We start from the raw sequence: 22344 nt of genomic DNA, 5'->3' as shown, positions 1-22344 counted from the left end.
CCCTCCATCTGGAAGCACCCATTATGAGGAGATAAATTGTCATTGACATAGAACAGGGGTGGGGGACATAAATGAGGTGGGGGCTGGATGACCGCTCCAACTGGCCTCCACAGGCCTGATGATATCAGGTGCCATGGCCATGTCCTCTGACAGACCCGGCTGAAGCACTGGCTGGAGCTCCTCCAGGTAGTGCGTCAGCTGGGGACTGGGGAGCTGGTTTGCTGTGCACTGGCTTTCCTCAGTTGGGACAGCAAAGCCACCCTGTCTGATGCACCAGGTAGAGTAGCACTCCTTCATGTCACATGTTGGTCAGGGCGGCTTCATCTGCCCTGGGCCTTCCCCCTTTGGAGAGGATGTGGGGCAGGCAAAGCACAGCATGCTGCTCCCACCTCCAATTGGAAGGGGGGCAGTGCACTAAATAAGGGAGAGCCCCTGTTTTATCTCTGATCTGTGATCAGAGATAACACTGGGGATTTCCCTGCGCACCACAGACAATGATAGATAGACAGACAGACAGACAGACAGACAGAGACTGACTGACAGACTCTGGAATGACTTTTAACACCACATTGCAGTTATTATCCTGCTTTTTCCAGGGGTTGTTAGTCTGTTGTTGTTAGTCTCTTTCAGGAACATGTTAGTCTATTTAAACAAAACTAGTGGTCTTCTGGCACATTAAAGCTTATGCCACAATAAATCTGTTAGTCTTTAAGATGCCACAACAGTCTTTGTTGTTTTATCTTGTGTTTTGTTTACTGAATGCACAGCACAAAATCAACCCTGGGTGTCCCCCCTGTTGGGCTGGGCTAAATTTGTGGCATATAAAAATACGCAACAGTCATGTTAATTCTAAATTAGTATGCCAATTAATAGCTGACTAATTAATCAAGAATAGAAGTGTTTCAAGCTTGGAATGCACAGATCATGTGGTCTCTTTCATTCAGTGTCATTGCTAATTAACTAATCTCTCATAAGAGAGTATTCATATAAACATATAATGCCTCAGTAATTAGCAAGTCGTATAAATTATGTTACATGTCAGCAAGCTCTAATTAAGAGAGGTGAGTGGAAAGGGGAAGGAAGCTTTAGGATTTTGGCTAGTCTCAAAGTTAAAGTAATTGCTACCTCTAGAGTATTTTCATTTATGTATGTATTTATTTATTTTCTTAATTGCCCATCTGGCCAGTCACCCAGCCACTCTGAGGGTTGTACAGCAGTACAAACAATCTAAAACAGTAAAATTAAACATTAAAACATCATATTCTAAAAATACCCTAACCCACCCCAAATGCCTGCCTGAACAACCATGTTTTCAATGCATGGCGGAAGCTCATTAAAGAGCGGGCATGGTGGAGTTCCCCAGAGAGGGAGTTCCACAGAGTGGGGGCCACCACAGAGAAGGCCCTTTCCCTCATCCTCACCAGCCTAGCTGTCCTGGTTGATGGGACAGAGAGAAGGCCATCCAAGGCTGATCTTGCTGAGCGGCCTGTCTGGTGTTGCTGGAGGCGCTCCTTGAGATAGGCTAATGAAAGTATGAAAGAGATTGCTGGTGCTTCTTAAATCATTATGCAAGATCCTTTACTTATGGAATTAGCCCATCATTTCACACAACTGATCAGATTTCTAATGACATGAAATGATATTAGTCCTTACTACCTACTTAATGGGAAATAAGGAGTACAGTTCTGTGTGTACAAAGAAGCCCCACTTAATATATGTTAATGCAATTACACTAAAAGGGTTACACTATTTTTTGTGCTATGTAGATGTTTTGATCAATATTTGTTTAATCTAATTGAGCAGAGAATACGGTACTGACCAAAGAGTGATTATTTGTATCAAGTTTGAAAATTATTTAGTTGCTTCAATTAGGAAAGCACCAAATCAGCGACTATACTCTCAATATATGGCAATAATGTGAAGTGTGAATCCCATAAGAAGAGCCTTGCTGGAAAGGCCCATCTAGTCCAGCATCCTGTTCCCACAGTGGCCAACCAGATGCCTATGAGAAACCCACAAAAAGGACATGAGGGCAATTGCTATCTCCCACTGTTGATCCCCAACAACTGATATTCATAGAATCATAGAATAGGAGGGTTGGAAGGGGCCTATAAGACCATCAAGTCCAGCCCCCTGTTCAATACAGGAATCCATCTCAGAGCATCCATGACAGATGGCTGTCCAGCCTCATCTTGAATGCCTCCAGTGTGGGAGAGCCCAACACCTCCCCAGGTAATTGGTTCCATTGTTGTATTGCTGTAACAGTCAGGACGTTTTTCCTGATGTTCAGCTGGAATCTGGCTTCCTGTAACTTGAGCCCATTATTCTGTGTCCTGCATTCTGGGACAATCGAGAAGAGATCCTGGCCTTCCTTTCTGTGACAACCTTTCAAGTACTTGAAGAGCGCTATCATATCTCCCCTCAGTCTTCTCTTCTCAAGGCTAAACATGCCCAGTTCTTTCAGTCTCTCTTCATAGGGCTTTGTTTCTAGTCCCCTGACCATCTTTGTTGCCCTCCTCTGAACCCTCTCCAATTTGTCTGCATCCTTCTTAAAGTGCAGTGCCCAGAACTGGACACAGTGCTCCAGATGAGGCCTAACCAGTGAGTAGAGGGGAACTCATACTTCCCGGGATTTGGAAGCTCCAATAGCATTTGCCTTGTTTGCAGCCACATCACATTATTGGCTCATATTCAGCTTGTGATCGACAATTCCAAGATCCTTCTGTCTTGTAGTGTTGTTGAGCCAAGTATCCCCCATCTTGTAACTGTGCATTTGGTTTCTTTTTCCTAGGTACAGAACTTGGCATTTATCCCTATTACATTTCATTCTGTTGTTTTCTGCCCAGCCCTCCAGTCTATCAGGATCACTTTGAATTTCGTTTCTGTCTTCCAAGGTATTAGCTATCCTGCCCAATGTTGTGTCATCTCCAAATTTGATCAGCATTCCCTGCACCTTCTCTTCCAAGTCATTAATACAAATGTTGAAGAGCACTGGGCCCAGGACTGAGCCCTGCGGTACCCTGCTCGTTACCTCTCCACAGTTTGAGAAGATCCCATTGATAAACACTCTTTGAGTCCAATTCTGTAGCCAACTGTGGATCCACCGGATCGTTGTTTCATCTAGCCCACTTTGAGCTAGTTTGCTCATCAGTATATCATGGGGCACTTTGTTGAAAGCTTTACTGAAGTTGAGGTATATTATGTCTACGGCATTCCCACAGTCCACAAGGGAGGTTACCTGATCAAAAAATAAGATCAGATTCAGCTGGCAGGATTTGTTCTTAACAAATCCATGTTGGCTTAGAGCAATCACTGAATTGTTTTCAAGGTGCTTACAGACAGATTGCTTTATAACCTGCTCCAGAATTTTCCCAGGGATTGATGTCAGACTGACTGGTCTGTAGTTCCCAAGTTCCTCCTTTTTACCCTTTTTGAAGATAGGGACAACATTAGCCCTCCTCCAGTCATCTGGCACTTCCCCCGTCCTTCATGATTTCTCAAAGAGAATAGACAGTGGTTCTGAGAGTTCTTCCGCCAGTTCCTTTATTACTCTAGGATGCAATTCATCTGGCCGTGGTGATTTGAACTCATTCAAAGGAATTAGGTGTTCCTTGACCATATGCCTATCAATCTCAAGCTGCAATCCTGCCCCTTCAGCCTGTACTTCGCCTTTGCCAGGGGGGTCATAGACCCTCTTTTGGGAGAAGACTGAGCCAAAGTAGGAATTGAGCACTTGTGCCTTTTCTTTGTCATCTGTTATCATTTTGCCATCCTTGTTTAATAGTTGAACCAGCATTTCTTTCCTCTGTCTTTTACTATGTACATATCTGAAGAAAGCCTTTTTGTTGTTTTTAGCATCCCTCGCTAACCTCGGCTCGTTCTCAGCTTTAGCCTACCTGATGCCATCTCTGCAATTCTGTGCTATCTGCCTGTACTCTTCCTTTGTTGCTTGTCCTTCCTTCCACTTCCTATATGTGTCCTTTTTTTGTTTTGAGGTCATCTCTACGCTTTTTGTGAAGCCACATTGGCTTCTTCTGTTGTCTTCCACCTGTTTTTCTTGTTGGAATTGTTTGTAATTGTGCCTTGAGAATTTCCTTTTTTACAAGCTCCCACCCATCTTGGACTCCTTTTCTTGTTAGCGTCACTTGCCATGGGACCTTACTGATCATTGTTCTGAGTTTATTAAAATCAGCTTTCCTAAAATCCAGGGTACGTGTTTGACTACGCTCGGCTTTTGCTTCCCTTAGAACCAAGAACTCAAGTACAACATGGTCGCTTTCCCCCAGAGTTCCTGTAACTGCTACTTTATCCACTAAGTCATCTCTGTTGGTTAGGATCAAATCAAGGATAGCTGATCCTCTAGTTCCTTCCACTGCTTTCTGTAGGAGGAAGTTATCTACCACACAAGTCAGGAATTTCCTGGAGGGGCCATGTTTTGCAGAATTTGTCTCCCAACAAATATCGGGGAAATCAAAGTCCCTCATTACTACTACATCATGCTTCCTTGAAACATTGGCTATTTGCTTTTCAAAAGTTTCATCGTTGTCTTCTCCTTGATTGGGTGGCCGGTAGTAGACTCCGACCACCATGTTCCTTTTATTCTTTGCTTCATTTATTTTAACCTAGATGCTCTTGATGGGGCTACCAAGCTCATCCTCCTGTATTTCTGTGCAGAGATATGTATTTTTCACATATAGTACAACCCCACCTCCCTTTCTGTTCCTCCTGTTCTTTTTGAACAAGTTATAAGAGGAACTATAGACGGAGGTCCATAACATTGCTCAGGAGGCAGCAACTCAATCCATCCCAAAGAAAAAGAAATGCAAGAAAGCAAAGTGGCTGTCTGATGAGGCTTTACAAGTAGCTGAGGAAAGAAGGGAAGCAAAAAGCAAGGGAGAAAGGGGAAGATATATCCAACTGAATGCAGAGTTCCAGAGAATAGCAAGGAGAGGCAAGAAGGCCTTCTTAAATGAACAATTGCACATAGGTACACTGGGCTTTTACTATGGGACTCTTCTAACGTACTTTTGTCATCCTCAACTAACCAACCATATATGTGCTATTTCTTGAACTGCTTATTATAGTTGTGCTGCTTGTGTTCAGTATGATAGTCTATCCAAATTTATCTGTGGTAGACAAAGATGTAATGAATAAATCATTATAATGTTAAAGGTATTATTTATTCCTTATAGGCAGAGTTTAATCTGAAACCGGATTCCCTGTACTTTAATGATGGCCAGAGAAGAATTGATTTTGTTTTAGTGTATGAAGATGAGAGGAAAAAGGAAGGCCATAAGAAGAGCTTTCATAAAAAGCAAATGGTATGAATTATCTTCTGTTGTATGCTGCTGTTGATATTTTTATTTACTTTTATGGGTGATTCCAGGGTTATATTTTCAGCATGTTTGCCCTGTTTAACCTCTTAATCAAATATAATAGCAACTTCCAAAGGTGTGCCTTTTCCTATCTCCCCACTCCACCCTTAGATAGTATAATCTGAGTCATCATTTATATAATGTCAAACAAATATAGGATTTGCTGCTCTTCCCTTTGGCTTTTCTGTTGCTTGTTCTTGGGGTTTTCTTCTTATAGTTTGGTTTTTCTTCTTATAGTTGAAAGATATATTATCTTTTATTATCTATATTATCTAACTCAGATGTACTTGGTCCTGGCATGTTTCATTTCTTTTCTTAGCACCTGCCATGAGAAAAAGAACCTTTTAACATTATACCTTCTGCACAGACATGTAACACATGACAGTTTCCCCTTCTCCCCTTTTACTTTTTATATTATCATTATTTATTAAATTTATGCATTGCTCCCTTCTGCAAAAAGCAGTCTCAAAGTGACTTACAAATATATAGCCTTGTATACAAATGTATAGACCTATATAGCTTTCCTGGAATTCACCAGAATGCATGTTTGAATGCCTCCCAGATATAAACACACACCACCACCACCACCACCACAACAACATAGAAAACCAGACTGTCCTTTACTTGCATAAGCAGGGAGTCTTTAGCCTGGGGGATTGTCCAACCACATCATCCCCCATCCAAATTCAAAAGTGCTAACAGGAAAGGTATACCATGTCATTCTTCTGTATGTGTGTAAGAGAGATTGTGTGTGGAAACTCTACTAGGCTTGCTGCTCCGACTAATGACAGTGTCCCAGAAGGGGCTGGGGCTGGGATGCCAGAGAGAGAGAGAGATAGAAGGGTGTGGAAGAAACAGAAAAGAGGGAGGAGCAAAGATGAGAAGTCCTGTTGTGAAGAGCAATCAGCCAGGCAAGCATTATTTCAGGGAAGATTGCATAACAGGACTATGAAGTAGATGAATAGAGCCAGGGAGTGGATATAATAAAAGCAGTAACGTCTTTGATGAGTTAGGTCTCCCTAGTCCAAGGCTGAGAGATATTTAGCTATCTCAAGGAATGCAGATATGCTGATTGGACTTTGAGAGATCTTATTAGCAGAAGAGTTTATGACAGTGTGTTTTTTATAGGGTCGTATCAGAAATTTGTTTCAGTTCATTTTTTACCCAGTTTGCACCTACTGGATTGAACATGGACTTGGATGCAATCTGTGGTTGAAGTCCATACATTTCCAACCTTGCAGTGCGATTCATGGACCGAAAACATTGCATTTGACAGCATGCAGACATTTGAAAAATGTACATGAAAAAAGTTACTTTTGAAAAATGCACACAAATTTGTCTACTCAGAAGTAAATCCCATTGAGTTCAATGAGACTTACTCCAAGGTAAATGAATATAGGAGTGCAGCCTTAGAGCTCAGTCCTATGCATGTTTAGAGAGAGAGAGAAAAGTCCTATAACTCACAGCATTCCCCAGCCAACCATGCTGGGACTTGGACTTTTTGTCTGTCTAAACATGCATAGGATTGCATCTTTAGAGTTCTTGCTATCTTCCCACACATTGTGCTATTTTTTCACTACTTACCTGATCAGTTCACAAAATAATCAGCCCAAGCACCATATTCTGAATGCACCAAGTTTTTGTTTTAAAAGAATACTCTTATTATGCCTCAGTATGTACCAGTCTAAATATCCCCCCAAATTCCTAGTTTTGTATTTAAAAAACATAAAACTTAATGTTGATACAATACCTTTTACATTAAGAAATCATATTCTGTCATATGCTATGTATTTCATGATGATGATGATTTTTTTGCATATGTATGATTTTCTGTCAAAACTAAGTAAAAAAATGGGAGGGAAGCTCTAAACTTTTTAATTATCCCGGCTCAGAAAGAGACACATCAAGACAGTTAAAATTAAAATGCACTGTATGAACTGTGGGAACTTTAGTTCCATATCTTTTCTTTCTGAAGAGCTGTATCTTCCAACACCATCTTGCAAAATATGTGCAACATAGAGAAACGTAGTCACTGACCACAAAGATACAAGCACAAATTAGGATAGGGTAAAATCCACATGACTGAGCAAGTGATGTCTTAAGTCACACCAAAAACAGAATGAAAACAAACATGTTTAATATGTTTCAACGCATGTTTTCTTTTGCAAATATCCTGACCAGTTCAAACTCCAAGCTGTTTATTGAATTCCAGTTCATAAGGCTTCCAGCACATTGGTTATCTATGCATCGTTTCTAGCGGTGTTAATTAAAGTTTTGAATCAGTGAATGAATAATTCACTGCAAGGTACACTTTACTCTCATGTGCTTTGTCCTAAGATACACATCCACCAATTACTTTGGTTGCCCACTTTTGATACTCAGGGACATGAAGCAAACCTTAGCTGGAGGACTAGGAGCATGTGTATACTGGGCAAGGAGGACTCTATCCTGTTCTGCTGAGGACTGCAGAGGCATTTGCACATCCACTTTCTGCCTAAAGAGCAATGTGTGTCAGGGCTGAAGGTACCTTGCAGTCAGCACTATATCAACACCAGAAAAACCTCAATGATACTTTCCCCAGCACACCATACTAGGAGGAGAGTCTCCTCCTCTCTGTTCTGAGTTCATACAGCTACATGTTAAGCAAGGGTACACCGTGACCTGGTTTGCACATAATGGCAACCCAGAATATAGATTGTTGCCTTACCCAGAGTTTACACATGATTCGTCTGCCAGACTATTGTGCAAAGCACAGGTTGTTTTTTCAATTCCTGGCTTGTTCTATTCCCTCCTCCTTTTCCCACTCCCTTCCTGTATCCCAAATGCCTTTGCAGTGCTGTAGTACTGGCATGTAGAGCAGCTGAGGGGGGAGTGTACCACACTTGCCCACTGCCTCTGAAGCCTGTTGAAACAATCCATGGTTCTGGGTTCACACATAATGACAACCCATACTTAAAACAACCCAGAGTTCCAAACTGGGATACAAGAAACCTTGGGCTCACTCCCTGGGCTGATTGTGGTTAACAACCCAGCGTTAACCCATAGTTTCGAGTTTGCACATAACAACAACCTAGGATTCAACAACCCATAATCAACCCAGAATATGGGTTGTCATTACATGCGAACCAGGTCACTATATTATCTGAGTCCTCCACCTGCAATTTGAAAAACCCTGTACTGGCCTACCTTATATAGTTGCTGGAAAGATTATTGAGATAATGTACCTGAAACACTTTGTGCACATAAAAGTTGTTGTTGTTGTTGTTGTCGTTAGCAAGTCCAATTCCAGCAAAATGCCATTCTTCAAAATTTTAGTAACATTTGTCCTTAATTAGCAAGATCATAGAGAATTGTGGGAGAATTTCTAGTCTAGGGGGTCCTTAGGATATCCAGCTGTACATTTGTATTCTTCAGTGTGCTGCTGTGGTATGCTTGAACTATTTTACTTTTAATGTTTGTTTTAATCCTAGTTTTCCTGCCAACCACATTTCATGTTGCAAAAGTAATTATTGCTAACTCATGCTCTTCTGTAGAGAGAAAGGAATGTGCATCCAAAATGTCCATTCTACCCAACCATTTTTACTCTATGGGACAGAAGGTGTAATTTTAAATCCCAGAACTCTACTCATTGGCCCTTTAATACTCAAATCGTCTTAGAATGCTCAAAGCCAATTCTAATTTGTAACTAAATTGGGCTTAATAGTAAACGTCCAATATGGAAGTGAGAACAGTATAACAGCAATATGGTCATAAGATACTAGTGCAACTACAGCCCTCACAATATGCATGAAGAGAAAAACTGTAGTAACATACAGTTTTGCATTTTATGGGCTTGTGCTCCCTCTCCCATATTTCTCCCTCCTCTCCTTCCATGTTCAGCTTAATAAGCACACACCATAGTTTGACATTATCTTTTTTTTTTTAGCACATACTATAGTTTGCCATTGCCTCTCAACTGGTTACCCTTGAAGACGGTTCGGAAGCTGCAGCTGGTATAGAACACGGCGGCTCGCCTGATTAAAGGCAGCCGCCGGCGAGATCACATCACTCCAGTGCTGAAGGAGTTGCACTGGTTACCAGTTGTTTTCTGGGCCAAATTCAAGGTGTTGGTTTTGACCTTTAAAACCCCATATGGTTCCGGCCCAGCCTATCTTAAGGAGCGCCTCCAGCAACACCAGACAGGCCGCTTAACAAGATCAGCCTCGGATGGCCTTCTGTCTGTCCCATCAGCCAGGACAGCTAGACTGGTGGGGACGAGGGAGAGGGCCTTTTCTGTGGTGGTCCCCACTCTGTGGAACTCCCTCCCTAGGGAACTCCGTCATGCCCCCTCTTTAATGAGCTTCCGTCGTGCATTAAAAACGTGGTTGTTCAGGCAGGCATTTGGGGTGGGTTAGGGTATTTTAAAAAAAAAATTATGGTAGAATTTTATTGTTTTAAATTGTTTTATGGTGTGTTGTACATCGCCCAGAGTGGCTGGGTGACCAGCCAGATGGGCAATTAATAAATTTAATAAATAAATAAAATAAAATAAACTGGCAAGTATGGTTGCACTTGTCCTCCAAACCAGGCTTGCAAACCAGCTTGAAACTGAGGTTTGCTATCTTGGTTTGGAAGATAAGTGCAAACAATGCATGTAACTGCAAACTATGGTTTGCTGCAAACCAGGTAGTAGCTAAGAAACAGAGTGCATGAGGGAAGGAGGAACCAATGAGCACAGGGCTTGTTTTCATAGTACCAAACCATGAACAGATTCTTTATCTTGTAGATTTATCATGGGAGGCAGACCAGAGAACTTCCAGTTTAGCAGTCTCTGAGAAGTAAACCATCTTTTATTGATTCATTTGTAATAAAAATACTTTTCAGATAAAGTATTTCAAATTTGGTTTGAATGCTTGGCAAAGTGAGAAGTTGTTTGAACAGTTTTCTTTAAAGCAAAGGTTAAATTTGTATAAAGAATCAGTTCCCTTTATGTTTTATCCTGGGGATACTACAAAGAAAAGGCAACATGAGTTAGCATGTGCTACATGAACATATCTAGTTATTGGTTAAAAAAAGGGTCAGTTTCAGTAGTCAGGAGTTGGGAGAAGAAGACATGAATACCAAAGGAACAGAAAAGCAAGCGGAAAAGTCATGAAACTGACAACACATTCCTATCTTTCTCCTCACCCTCTACAAAATTCCTATATGTGATGTTAGGTGCTTCCAGGAAAAAATACACTAATACTAAAAAATACAGCCCTGAAATATTTATTTATTTACTTACTTACTTACTTACTTACTTACTTACTTATTTTATTTCTATACCACTCAATATCCAAAGCTCTCCGGGCAGTTCACAAAAATAATATAAAAACTTTAACATGCAAAATTTAAAAACAATTTAAACAGCTAAAAACAGTTACAATAAGATACTGGTACCTAATAAAATGACTGACATTAAAGCTGAGAGTAGAGGAAAGTCTTCACCTGGCACTAAAAAGATGGCAATGTTGGCACCAGGTGGACCTCAGTGGGGAGATCATTCCACCATCAGGGCACTACTACCAGGAAGGTCCTCTCCCTTGTTGCCACCCTCTGAGCCTCCCTTGGAAGAGGTACTTGGAGGAAGGCCTCAGATGGTGACTGTAGTGTATGGGCAGGTTCATACTGGGAGAGGCGCTCAGTCAGGTATTGCGGTCCCAATTTATTTATCATTGGAAGTATTTACAAATAGCTTTACTTATCATCGTTACCTTCCGTTTGTCACTTTAGAATTTCATCTACCAGTCTCTTGATAGTAGCACCCATGCATTTTGCTATTCCATTCCTCTAAAAATGCAACATAGTTTGACTCCAAGCAACAACCTCTATCGTAATAACCATTGGTCCAGTTTGCACAAAATGACAGCCCAGAGGTTTTTTTTAAATCCTGGGTTGTCTCGAATGAGCCAGCATGCTAGTTCCTGCTTGATTGTTCCTGCTTGCAGCAGGATCAGCTAAACAACCCAGGGACATTCCATTCCTGGGTTGTTTAATGTGACACCTGAACCCAGAACTCTGACTTGTCTCTCCCTTGACAAACCAGAGTTGGAACCCAACTATGGATTATTTCTTTAGCTTGTTGCAGGAGAGACAAATCAGAGTTCCAGGTTCAGATGTTATGCTGAACAGGTTTTTTAGCCACTCCTGCTGGCAGAAGGAGCCCAGCAGGAACAATCAAGCAGTGTGAACTAGCATACTGGCTGGTTCACAACAACCAATTATTTAAAAAAAAAAACTCAACCTGAATTGTGGTTATGTGTAAACTGGGCCATTGTTTGTTTGTTATTGATACAACTAACTGTGAAGCATCTACAATTACACTAAGCATCTTCCATTGAGTATGTTCGCTCTTTTATTTGGATAAGCATTTAGTGGTCTGTGTTACGTATGGAATTATTTCTTATAATCCAATATATGTTATATGTTTATTTTTGTTCTGTTTAATGAATGACGTCACCTGACCTTAGTCTTTGAGAATGAAGTCTGCTTTATACCCATACTTGCCATCTAATATACATTCGCCAGAGCAATGTCCAGTCTCAACTCCCTGGTTGGGAGCTTATTGGATGCATGCAATTTCTGACATCTGTTTGTTGCACGTATTCATTTTACTTTTGCATGTGTACATGAAATATTCCATAAGGACATCTTAACAACTTGATGTGTGAACTAGTAGTGTGGGAAGAAAGCCAGGTTCTCAATCTAGTCTCAACAATAAGTGATTTGAGTTTGAACAATGATTTGTTAATTTTGCTAAAACATCTCTGGCTTCAGGTTATTTTCTTTTTGGTTGAACAGTTTGAATAATCAGGAACAGAAGTTTCACCATTTTCCAATCATTTTTAACAGAGGAAGAGGCAAGCATATGAGTCTAACCTGATAAGCCGCGGTTTACAGCTTGAAGCAACAAGGTCGGTGAGTACAGTTCCCGTTGTACTTGAAAAATGTAAATGGTTGCATCTAAAAAGGAAAACATTAGATTTGTACAGAATTGGCACTGAAATCTGCGCATGTGCTGCTTCCTCTTTCATTTTGAAAGCAGGCTAAACTGAGGGGAGGGGAGGATAATAACCATCTCATCCACTTCTTTTTAACATGCTGTTTTTTCAGGTTTTGGTATGTGTGTGACAGTGATCAATTCAGTCCAAGAACTTGCACTGAAATGGATTTGGTGCACTGAAGACTATTTCACACATTAGGGCAAATGTCCCACCATGGGACAACAATGTCTTTGTCATAATATTTAAATGGAAATACTCCATTCACTTAACGTTCGTTGCAATGAAAGGGAAAACCAGCCCTCACAAGAGTTCTGCGAGCATGCTGCAGCGTACTCAGTGTTGCAAGTTAATTTGCTTTTACCTGAAATAATGTACAGTTGTAATGTTTCCAGAGCATATTTATCTGGTCATCTGTTCCTTCCAGGGTTCCTGTATTAGAAGTTTATTCTCTGTCTGCACTTGCTAGGCTGTTATGGAATGACTGTACAATCACTAGACATGAATTGACATAATTTAGCTTCCATAACCCCTCTATGTTGTTCCACTTTTTTTTTCACTCTCTGATAAAAATTGCCCCGCGGCTCACATAGGCATGACAATCATGCCTACTTTTAGATATCCATCCACACATACTGCTAAAATGCAATAAGATGAAGAGAAGGAAAAAAATGCCCATCTTCAAACTGGCACAATTTACAGCACCTGCACCAGTTCATAATAGAAAGGTATGTTCTATTATGGACAGGGAAGGTCAGCTGCATATATTATATGTGGCTCAAATCATAGGCTAGTTATAAAAAGCAAAAGCAAATCAAGCTTTAGATCCAACTTGGTGATATTTATGACCATACATTTTCAGAACAGCCACCTTGCTTGCTGAGGTAAATGCATAATCACAATTTGTAACAGGATTTTTTTTTCTGTTGTTGTTTATGAGACTTTGTGTGTAACATCTTGGCAGATTTAATTACTTATTAATTGTCGCTTTAATATATGCCTCTCCCTGGTGAAATCTTATCATTTCTATCTTCCTTTCCATGGGGCTTGATTTGTTCCAGAGGTTTGACTCACAACCTATTTTCAAGCAAAGTCTTATCCCCCGAAAGCAAAGCAACAGAATAGACAAAAATGCCTCAGAGGGCATTTATTATGCCTTCCCCTCACCTTTGAATCATCACAGGTGGTGCTGAGTGAACTCCCCTTGGCTCACCTCAGTTTACACTTGCTTTTTGCGATGATACCTAACATACCTGTGAACCCCTAGACTCCCCTGCATCTTCTTCCATTCCTTTCTCTCAAAACTGGTGAGGTGAGTGATGAGACAAGCACAGCAGCAGAGTTGGCAATGCTGTTTTCCCTACCTTTATCAGGGCACTTAGAAGTCAGCATCCAAAGCTCAAGGGTCATGAGTCAATGGACTGGCCTGGCTCTGAAGTTCTGGAGAAGTAGGTTTCCCTTAGTGGGGAGCAGACAGATGGAGCCAGGGAGAGAGACAAAGCACTTCAACAGCCTCTGCTATTACCCCTGCTCAGCTACTAAGTAAGTTTGGAAGAATCAAAGGGAAAAGAAAGGAAAGAGGAAAGAATAGCTTGCAGACAGCAGTTGTGGGTGGATTGTGAACACAATTCAAGGCAAACAGAGCCTAAACCCATAACTTGAAGATTTGGGCTTACCTCATGTCACTACATGAAGAGGGGCCGCGGTGGCTTAGTGATTAAGATGCTGAACTGCAGACTGGAAGGTCGGCAGGTCAGCAGTTCGAGACCCGAGTGCTGCGTGATGGAGTGGGCTCCTGTCTTCAGTCCCAGCTTCTGCCAACCTAGCAATTCGAAAGCAAGAAATTGCAAGTAGATAAATAGGTACCGCCTCAGTGGGAAAGGTAACAGCGTTCCGTGCACCTCGGTGTTCAGTCATGCCGGCCACATGACCATGGAAGCGTCTTCGGACAGTGCTGGCTCTTCGGCTTAGAAACGGGGATGAGCACCGCACCCTAGAGTCGGACACAACTGGTTGGGGACACCTTTACCTTTACCTTTACCTTTTACATGTCACTACAGTCCTTTCCTTAATCCCCGCTCATCGTGCACTGTCATGGTAAAAATCCCCATTTCAAGGAAAGTCAGTGCTAAAATAGACATTACTTTAAATCCATATCTAGCAACATTGGCTCTTTTTAAAAAAAAACAAAAACTACTCTAGAGTAGGTGCAGCCCACCCCCAATCCAGATTGGGACCCTAGCATGGGAAGCAGGAAGCTTTTAAGATCCAGATCAGGGTCTCTGTGCTTACTCTATAGTAAAAATGAAGAAGACATAGATATGGATTTAAAGTCATATCTGTTTTGGCTCGGGCTGTGCACAAACGGCATCTTGAAATTCTCCACCCTGTTTCTGGGCACAGAAATTGCAGGGCAGGGGGAATTTCCCCAAGGGGAGAAGAAATTCTCAACAATTTCTCACACGTTGGGCTCACCATTGGCAGGGACTGTAGCATGTCTTAAGTAAGGTAAGCACAAGAAACCTGAACCCAACCCATTTCTCCAAAAAATTCTTCTCTTTTCAATTTCTTTTTTAAAGCAATTTCTTTTTTATCAAATTGAGTAAGAATTGTCAAAAATGATGTGGAAGAAATTTTTGACACACAACTAGATATGGCTCTCAACCAACCTAGGCCCCATCTATATGGCACTGCTTTGACCCACCCCACCCCGTCGCAACCGCGCAGCAATACAGCTTCAAATCACCATCTCCTGTGATACACTCACGACGTACTGTGCGCTTCCCTAAGAGACTCGCCGTGCCCTCTTCTTCTTTTTTTGCCATTATACTGAAATGCACAGCTGTGCAGTCCCATGAGTGCAGGGGTGTGACACTTCAGTGGCTGTTTTATATCTGAGAGAGAGGCTATGCTGTGTCTTTCTGACCCTGTTTTAGGTAAAAATTGGGTGTTTTTTGCCCCTTCATTTCCACTCCATCAGTTTGTCAGTTCCCCATGCTGAGACTCTTGAGATAGTTCACACTCACAAGCGTGCACTATGTGCCTAGCCATCACTCTGAAATGGTGCCCGGAACAATGTTTTTCCTCCCCCAAGACCCTCCCCAGCTCCTGGGCACCGAGTCCAAAAGCAACTGTTATACGGTTGATACGAAGATACAAAGCTGCAAAACTGTGTGAAAGTGTGATTAAATAGATGAAAATGCCCCTCTGTGCCTCTGTATCTGTGCAGTTGTGAAGGGATGGGGGAGAAAAGAGGCATCACAGAGTGATGCAGGCACTAAACATGCCTGCAACATGCCCACTGTAAGATGCGAAGTTATTTCGGGGAAGGAACAGATGGCCCGCAACCATGGGGGAACCCACAGCAACCCCCAAAAATCTCAGTAAAATGACTCCTTGGAACTCAATTTTTTTCTGGGTGAAAACCACGGATGGCTGTGAAGTTGCAACTATGTCATCTATCACGAGGGACCTCAACTCGCACCTGCCCCGAAGTAAAAGCCCGGGGTAGATGGGGCCCTAGATTTATACTCACTGGAGTGTGGTGCAGCCCAGCAGTTGAGCCATACCCTTTGCTTTCCAAAATGGAATTATGGGTAAGCAATCAGGTGACCAAATTTGCTAATGACTCCTAGTTATTTAGGGTTGTTAAAACAAAAAGGAATAGCAAGTTCCAAAAGCATCTCCCCAAGCGAGGTGAATGAACATTAAAATGGCAAATGCAGGCTGATTCAATGTAAGCAAGTGTAAATTGATGCACACTGGGGCAGAAAATCCTAACTTCACATTTATAGTGATGGGATTTGAGCTGTGGTGACCAACTAAGAAAGGAATCCTGGGGCTGTGATGGATACCTTGGTGAAAACGTGTGACTGCTGTGAAAAAGGCAAATTCCATGTTGCAGATTGTTATGAAAGAAATTAAAAATAAAGCTGCCAATACCATAATGCCTTTATACAAATCTGTGGTACAGCCACACTTTGCATACTGTGTACAGTTGTGGTCACTACACCTCAAAAAGGATAATGAGCTGGAAAATGAGCAGAAAAGTGAAACTAAAATCATCAGTGGGGTAGAGCAGCTCCCATTTGGGACTTCATAGATCAGAAAAAAAAGTGATTAAAGGGGATATGACTAAAGTGTATAAAATTATGTATGGTGCAAAAAAAAATGGGCCAAGAGAAATATGTTTGTAACACTTGAACATGGGATCATCCAATGAAGCCAAATAGTTGGAGATTCAAGACAGACAAAAGGAAGTACTTAAACTATGGAATTTGCTCCCTGAGATGTAGTGATGTCCATCAACTTCGATAGTTTTAAAAGGGATTAGAAAAAATCAGGGATGACAAGGCTATTGATGTCTACTAGTCATTATGCCTTTTTAATACTCCCAGTAAGACTCCAGCAATTCATGGAATGAGAATTGCCAGATGTACAAGCTGCGTTTAGAAAAGGCAGAGGAACTAGAGACCAAATTGCCAATATCCGCTGGATAATGGAGAAAGCCAGGGAGTTTCAGAAAAACATCTATTTCTGTTTTATTGACTATTCTAAAGCCTTTGACTGTGTGGATCATAACAAATTGTGGCAAGTTCTTGGTGGTATGGGGATACCAGGTCATCTTGTCTGCCTCCTGAGGAATCTGTATAATGACCAAGTAGCAATGGTAAGAACAGACCACAGTACAACGGACTGGTTTAAGATTGGGAAAGGAGTACGGCAGGGTTGTATACTCTCACCCTACCTATTCAACCTGTATGCAGAACACATCATGCGACGTGCTGGGCTTGATGAAGCCAAGGCTGGAGTTAAAATCGCTGGAAGAAACATTAACAATCTCTGATATGCAGATGATACCACTTTGATGGCTGAAAGAGAGGAGGAGCTGAGGAACCTCATGACGAGGGTGAAAGAAGAAAGTGCAAAAGCTGGGTTGCAGTTAAACCTCAAAAAAACCAAGATTGTGGCAAGCAGCTTGATTGATAACTGGCAACTAGAGGGAGAAAACGTGGAGGCAGTGACAGACTTTGTCTTTCTACGCGCAAAGATTACTGTAGACGCTGACTGCAGCCAGGAAATCAGAAGACGTTTACTTCTTGGGAGGAGAGCAATGATAAATCTTGATAAAGTAGTGAAGAGCAGAGACATCACACTGACAACAAAGGTCCGCATAGTTAAAGCAATGGTATTCCCCATAGTAACCTATGGCTGCGAGAGTTGGACCATAAGGAAGGCTGAGCGAAGGAAGATAGATGCTTTTGAACTGTGGTGCTGGAGGAAAATTCTGAGAGTGCCTTGGACTGCAAGAAGATCAAACCAGTCCATACTCCAGGAAATAAAGCCAGACTGCTCACTTGAGGGAATGATATTAAAGGCAAAACTGAAGTACTTTGGCCACATAATGAGAAGACAGGATACCCTGGAGAAGATGCTGATAGGGAAAGTGGAAGGCAAAAGGAAGAGGGGCCGACCAAGGGCAAGATGGATGGATGATATTCTCGAGGTGATGGACTCGACCTTGGTGGAGCTGGGGGTGACAACGGCTGACAGGAAGCTCTGGCGTGGGCTGGTCCATGAAGTCACGAAGAGTCGGAAGCGACTGAACGAATAAACAACAAACAAATCAGAGGCAGTATGCCTCTCAGTAATATCAGTTTTCTGGGATCAAAATTGGGAAGATGCTACTGAATTCATGTCCTGTTTGTGGGCTTCCCATAACCATCTGGTTGGCTTCTGTGTGTGAACAGAATGCTGGACTAGATAGGAGTTTGATCTGATCCAGAACAGCTCTTTTTATGTTCTTGGATTGGGAGAGTTTAGATTTTGAGCTTCCCGGTGTTGAACTTCACCCCCATCATTAATCACTAAGATTTGTGTGAGAGACATTGTGCATGGGGGTGAAGTTCAACTTGGGGAACTGCACCCCCGTGGTGGTGCGGTGGATTCCAGCCAGGCTGCACTCTGGGACTTCTTTTCTCACAAATGAAGCAGTACGAGCTTGCTAGCACCACTCTTCTGCTGCTCCCATTACTATCAGTGGGGCTTGTGCAGAACTTTCCAGTAGATTGCATCCAAAATGTCAGATGTCTGAATAGATTTAAGGATGGTTTAGAATACAACAAAGTCTTTAGCAATATATAGATAATAATTTGATATCTTTTCACTGCAGGTCTTGGATGAAAAGCTTACGTTTGTAAAAGTGCATGTACCTTGGGAGGTGCTGTGCAGTTACGCTGAGATTATGCACATCAAATTGCCCCTGCAGCTCAATGACCTGAAAACCCATGACTCAACATTTCACTGGCTTAGTAGATTCTTCCGTGTGGATGAAAACATCATCAAACCAGAGCAGGAGTTTTTTACTGCCCCATTTGAAAATGACCGTTTGTCAGACTTCTGCATTCAGGACAAGGACACATTTTTCAATCCAGCAACAAGGAGCCGAATAGTAAGTCAAAGATATTCATAAAGATATTACTTTCTATTTAAGTTCCTGTCTAGGCTACTGTTTTCTCTTGTTATTTCAAGCATCAAAGTAAATTTTAAAAGTGAAAAATGCACTGCATGGTACTATCAAACACTAGGGAAAAATCATAGCTTGTGATGGGCCATAGCTTGGAGAAGGTCTACAGCTCAATGGAAGAACACATGATTTGCATGCTAGAGGTTCCTGGTTCAATTCACAACATCTTCAAGTAGAGCTCAGACTCTTGTCTGAAACTCTGGAGGACTGATGTCAGTCAATGACTGGGTTTGCACGTCACACTAAGCCATGGTGGGTTGTTATCATGGGTGGCCACAGAGTGGCTTAAGGTAATGTCTAAACCCAGAGTGGTTTTCCCATTGTGGGTAGTTTTATTCATTTTTTATTTATTTATTACATTTCTATAATCGTCTAATAGTTTTGAGCAAACAAGCCACCCTGAAAACCCTGCCTTGTAGTATGGTTGTTTAGGATGGCTTGTTCTCAGGGTGGCTTGTTCTCAGGGTGGCTTAGCATGATGTCCGAACTCAGCAGGGTGATTTTTCTGTTGGTTGTTGGGAAAGGCTAGAGGGCCACCTGGCAAACCCTGCAGAGCATCCACAATGCATTCGCAAGAGGGGGTTGTTTTGTTTTTTATTGTCACTCCTGCAAATGACTGCTGCTAGGCGTTCTGTGCAATTTTCCCCTCCATTGTACTGCTCTGCCATGAATTTTGCATAATTTTTGCAATCCTGCTCACTGCTTGGTAACCCTCATGTACATCTGGCAGCAAGCAACAGAGACCAATGGAGGAGAAATGATAACCATGAAGAGGGCAGGGAGCTGAAAACAGCTGGCAGCTGCAAGAGAGAAGGCACTTTAGGGGTGGGTGTTTTCATTTCAGTGGAATGTGAAGCAGCCTTTAAAAAAAAGGTGTTCATTAGCAAGGGAAACAGCAAAATGGAGGATGAAATTGACAAGGACATTGATGGGGGCTAAGAGTATGCTTGACTAGATTGTGAACAGGCAGTCTTTCACTCTTGTAGTAGAGTGCAAAACCCCCCAAAAAAGCTTGCAACATCTTCCTGCATTCTCAAGGGCTCAGACAATTATTTCCTTTTTGCAATCTGATGTAACCCTCATGAATATCTGACAGCTAGCAACAGAAACCGGTGGAGGGGAAATGAGAAGCATGAAGGTGTGGGGGGGGGGGGCAAAAAAGCTGCAGAAAAGAAGATGCTTTAGGGGTGGGTGTTCTTATTTCAGTGTAAGGGAAGTGCCAAAGGGAGGACATTGACAAGAGGGGGATACAGGTATGCTTGGCAGCTGCAGAAAAGACGGTGCTTTAGGGGTGGGTGTTTTTATTTCAGTGTAAGGGAAGTGCCAAAAGGAGGACATTGACAAGAGGGGGATACAGGTATGCTTGGCTTAATAGCAGATAGGCGGTCTTTCTCCCTTAGCAGAAGAACACAAGACTCCAGAAAAAGAAAAGAAGCATGTGAATGTATTCCCACGTTCATAAGGGCTTGGAAAATAATTTCCTTTTTGCAATCTGATGTGGGAAGGGGATGAGTTTCCCTCATCAGCTGGGAACCCCAGCAGACCAGTTGCAGAAAGGGTGCTGACGTAGGGAACGAGGAAATGAGAATTTCTGTTGCCAAGGCTCCTGGGATATGTGCCAGCAGCAGCCTGGAAGACTGATAGCAACTGACAGAGAAATAAGTCACAGAAAGCTGCCAAGCATGTGATCGTCTGTCGGGAGTAAGGAACAAGCCACCCACCCACCATGGCTTTTCCTCAGGGTGACTTAGCTTGACGTGCGAACATGCCCAACAGGGACAACACTGACCTAGATGGACCAATGTTTTGATTTGGTGTAAGGCAGCTTCCTATGTTCCTATGTTGTCCAAACTATCACTTTGGCTGGTTTCACTGACACATTTTTATTCTCACAACTTGTCTTGACCTTTGCCAAGTGCATATTCACATGAAAAATGATGTCATGTGTGGGTTGTGACTCACAGATATTGGCCTCTGCAGCTTCCCCATCTTTGAAAAGTATTTTCCAGCCTTCAGAAATCACAAGGTATCATTACTCAGAAGAGTGCAATCTCAAGAATGTGAGAAAAATACAGTACTGGAACTGGCTCTTGACACAAATCTGATCCCCACAACTGTTGTGGATCACTCATTTGCATGACAGATCAGGGATCACAGAGTCACCACGGACGATGCAGTCCGCATGGAAGAAAGATGTGCAGTACCCTGATTTTATACATTCTTCAGTTTTTTGAGAATACAATAATTGTTGGCAGGGACTGAGGTGGGTTGAGAGACAAACCACTCACCTGAGAAAGGCACTTGTGCTTTTAATACCTGTGAGGCAAACAGAATGTTGGAGCAGGCAGGTGCAATAATTCATGTATTTTTCCCATGATAAATAGGTCCATTCTGGTTCCTAAATTTGCAGCAAATACAATTCACACATTTTCATGTCCCTATTATTCCCATTTGTTGTGATTGTTGTAAATGTATTTATCACATTATAGTTTGGTCATTGATAGCTAACTGAGAGATAATGTATTCAGTCACTTGCTTTTAATATTTTAACTGTTTTTATGTATTTTATTACTGTGAGCTGCCTTGGGAGGTCTTCTGCCCTGAAAGGAGGCCAATAAATTTTAAAAATAAAATAAAATAATAAATTCCAAATAGCTATAACCATCAGTAAGAAGAACATTTCCATATAATATGATTATTGGGTTTGAGTTATATAGAGTCAGTCTAGGGTGCCATGATCTTGATAATCCATATTTCTAGTACCTCATTCCCTGAATCTATCCTGGTCTAATTCCTACAAGTCTAGTTCATTATTTGCTGAGTAATAACTTTGCTAATTTTTCAGGCTTATTTTATTCTTTGCCGTGGGGAATATGCTATAAGAGACAACGTGAAAAAGTTTGGCATCAATAAGCTACTGGACTCTGGGATCTACAAGGCAGCTTTTCCACTCCACGATGTAAGTCCAATATTTTTAAATAACTGCGTTTTTGAAAGCAAATGGTATTGCCCTAAATACTCCTTTTCTTTCATGTACCCAACACCATATATGTTAATATTGTCAGCAGCTACTTACACAATATCAAAAAGTTATTTTTCAAAGATATATCCTCTGACCAGAGAGTAAACAGCCTTCTGGTCATCTCATGTTGGATGCTGAGGAGATATGTTGTTAAAAAGGGGGCAACTACTTTCCTTTTACGTGTTTTTAGATGGAATAATGGCAGGCAGTGATAAAGGTGATGAAGAATAACCACAGTTATTAGCAATTTTTGATGGAGAGCTAAATGACACTTTAATTTTACCTTGTAATGGTTCAATTGAACAATGGTAGAGAATCACTTAACTGTTTATCCCTGAATTCTTCTGAGCTGAAGCCATCTCAATAGCCAAACTGTGTCCACCATCCTCCAAGTCCAGATCC

At 41.8% G+C, this 22344-nt stretch overlaps 1 protein-coding gene across 1 annotated transcript in view; it reads left to right on the top strand.

Moving 5' to 3' along the window:
• The window catches only part of ANO6 (anoctamin 6), a 108525-nt gene that overhangs the window by 46472 nt on the left and 39709 nt on the right, over window positions 1-22344 (top strand). The window contains exons 3-6 of the mRNA XM_084810660.1: window positions 5193-5321; window positions 12246-12311; window positions 18567-18845; window positions 21766-21879. Coding sequence (XP_084666786.1) covers window positions 5193-5321; window positions 12246-12311; window positions 18567-18845; window positions 21766-21879 — 588 coding nt within the window. The remainder of the gene's footprint in view (window positions 1-5192; window positions 5322-12245; window positions 12312-18566; window positions 18846-21765; window positions 21880-22344) is intronic.

This window comes from Heloderma suspectum, chromosome 7, assembly GCF_057233095.1.
Source record: "Heloderma suspectum isolate Gila_16-S chromosome 7, 16-S_ref, whole genome shotgun sequence".
In the NCBI taxonomy this organism is placed as follows: domain Eukaryota; kingdom Metazoa; phylum Chordata; class Lepidosauria; order Squamata; family Helodermatidae; genus Heloderma; species Heloderma suspectum.
Note: the sequence above shows the minus strand (reverse complement) of the source record. Positions and strands in the feature narration are given on the sequence as shown.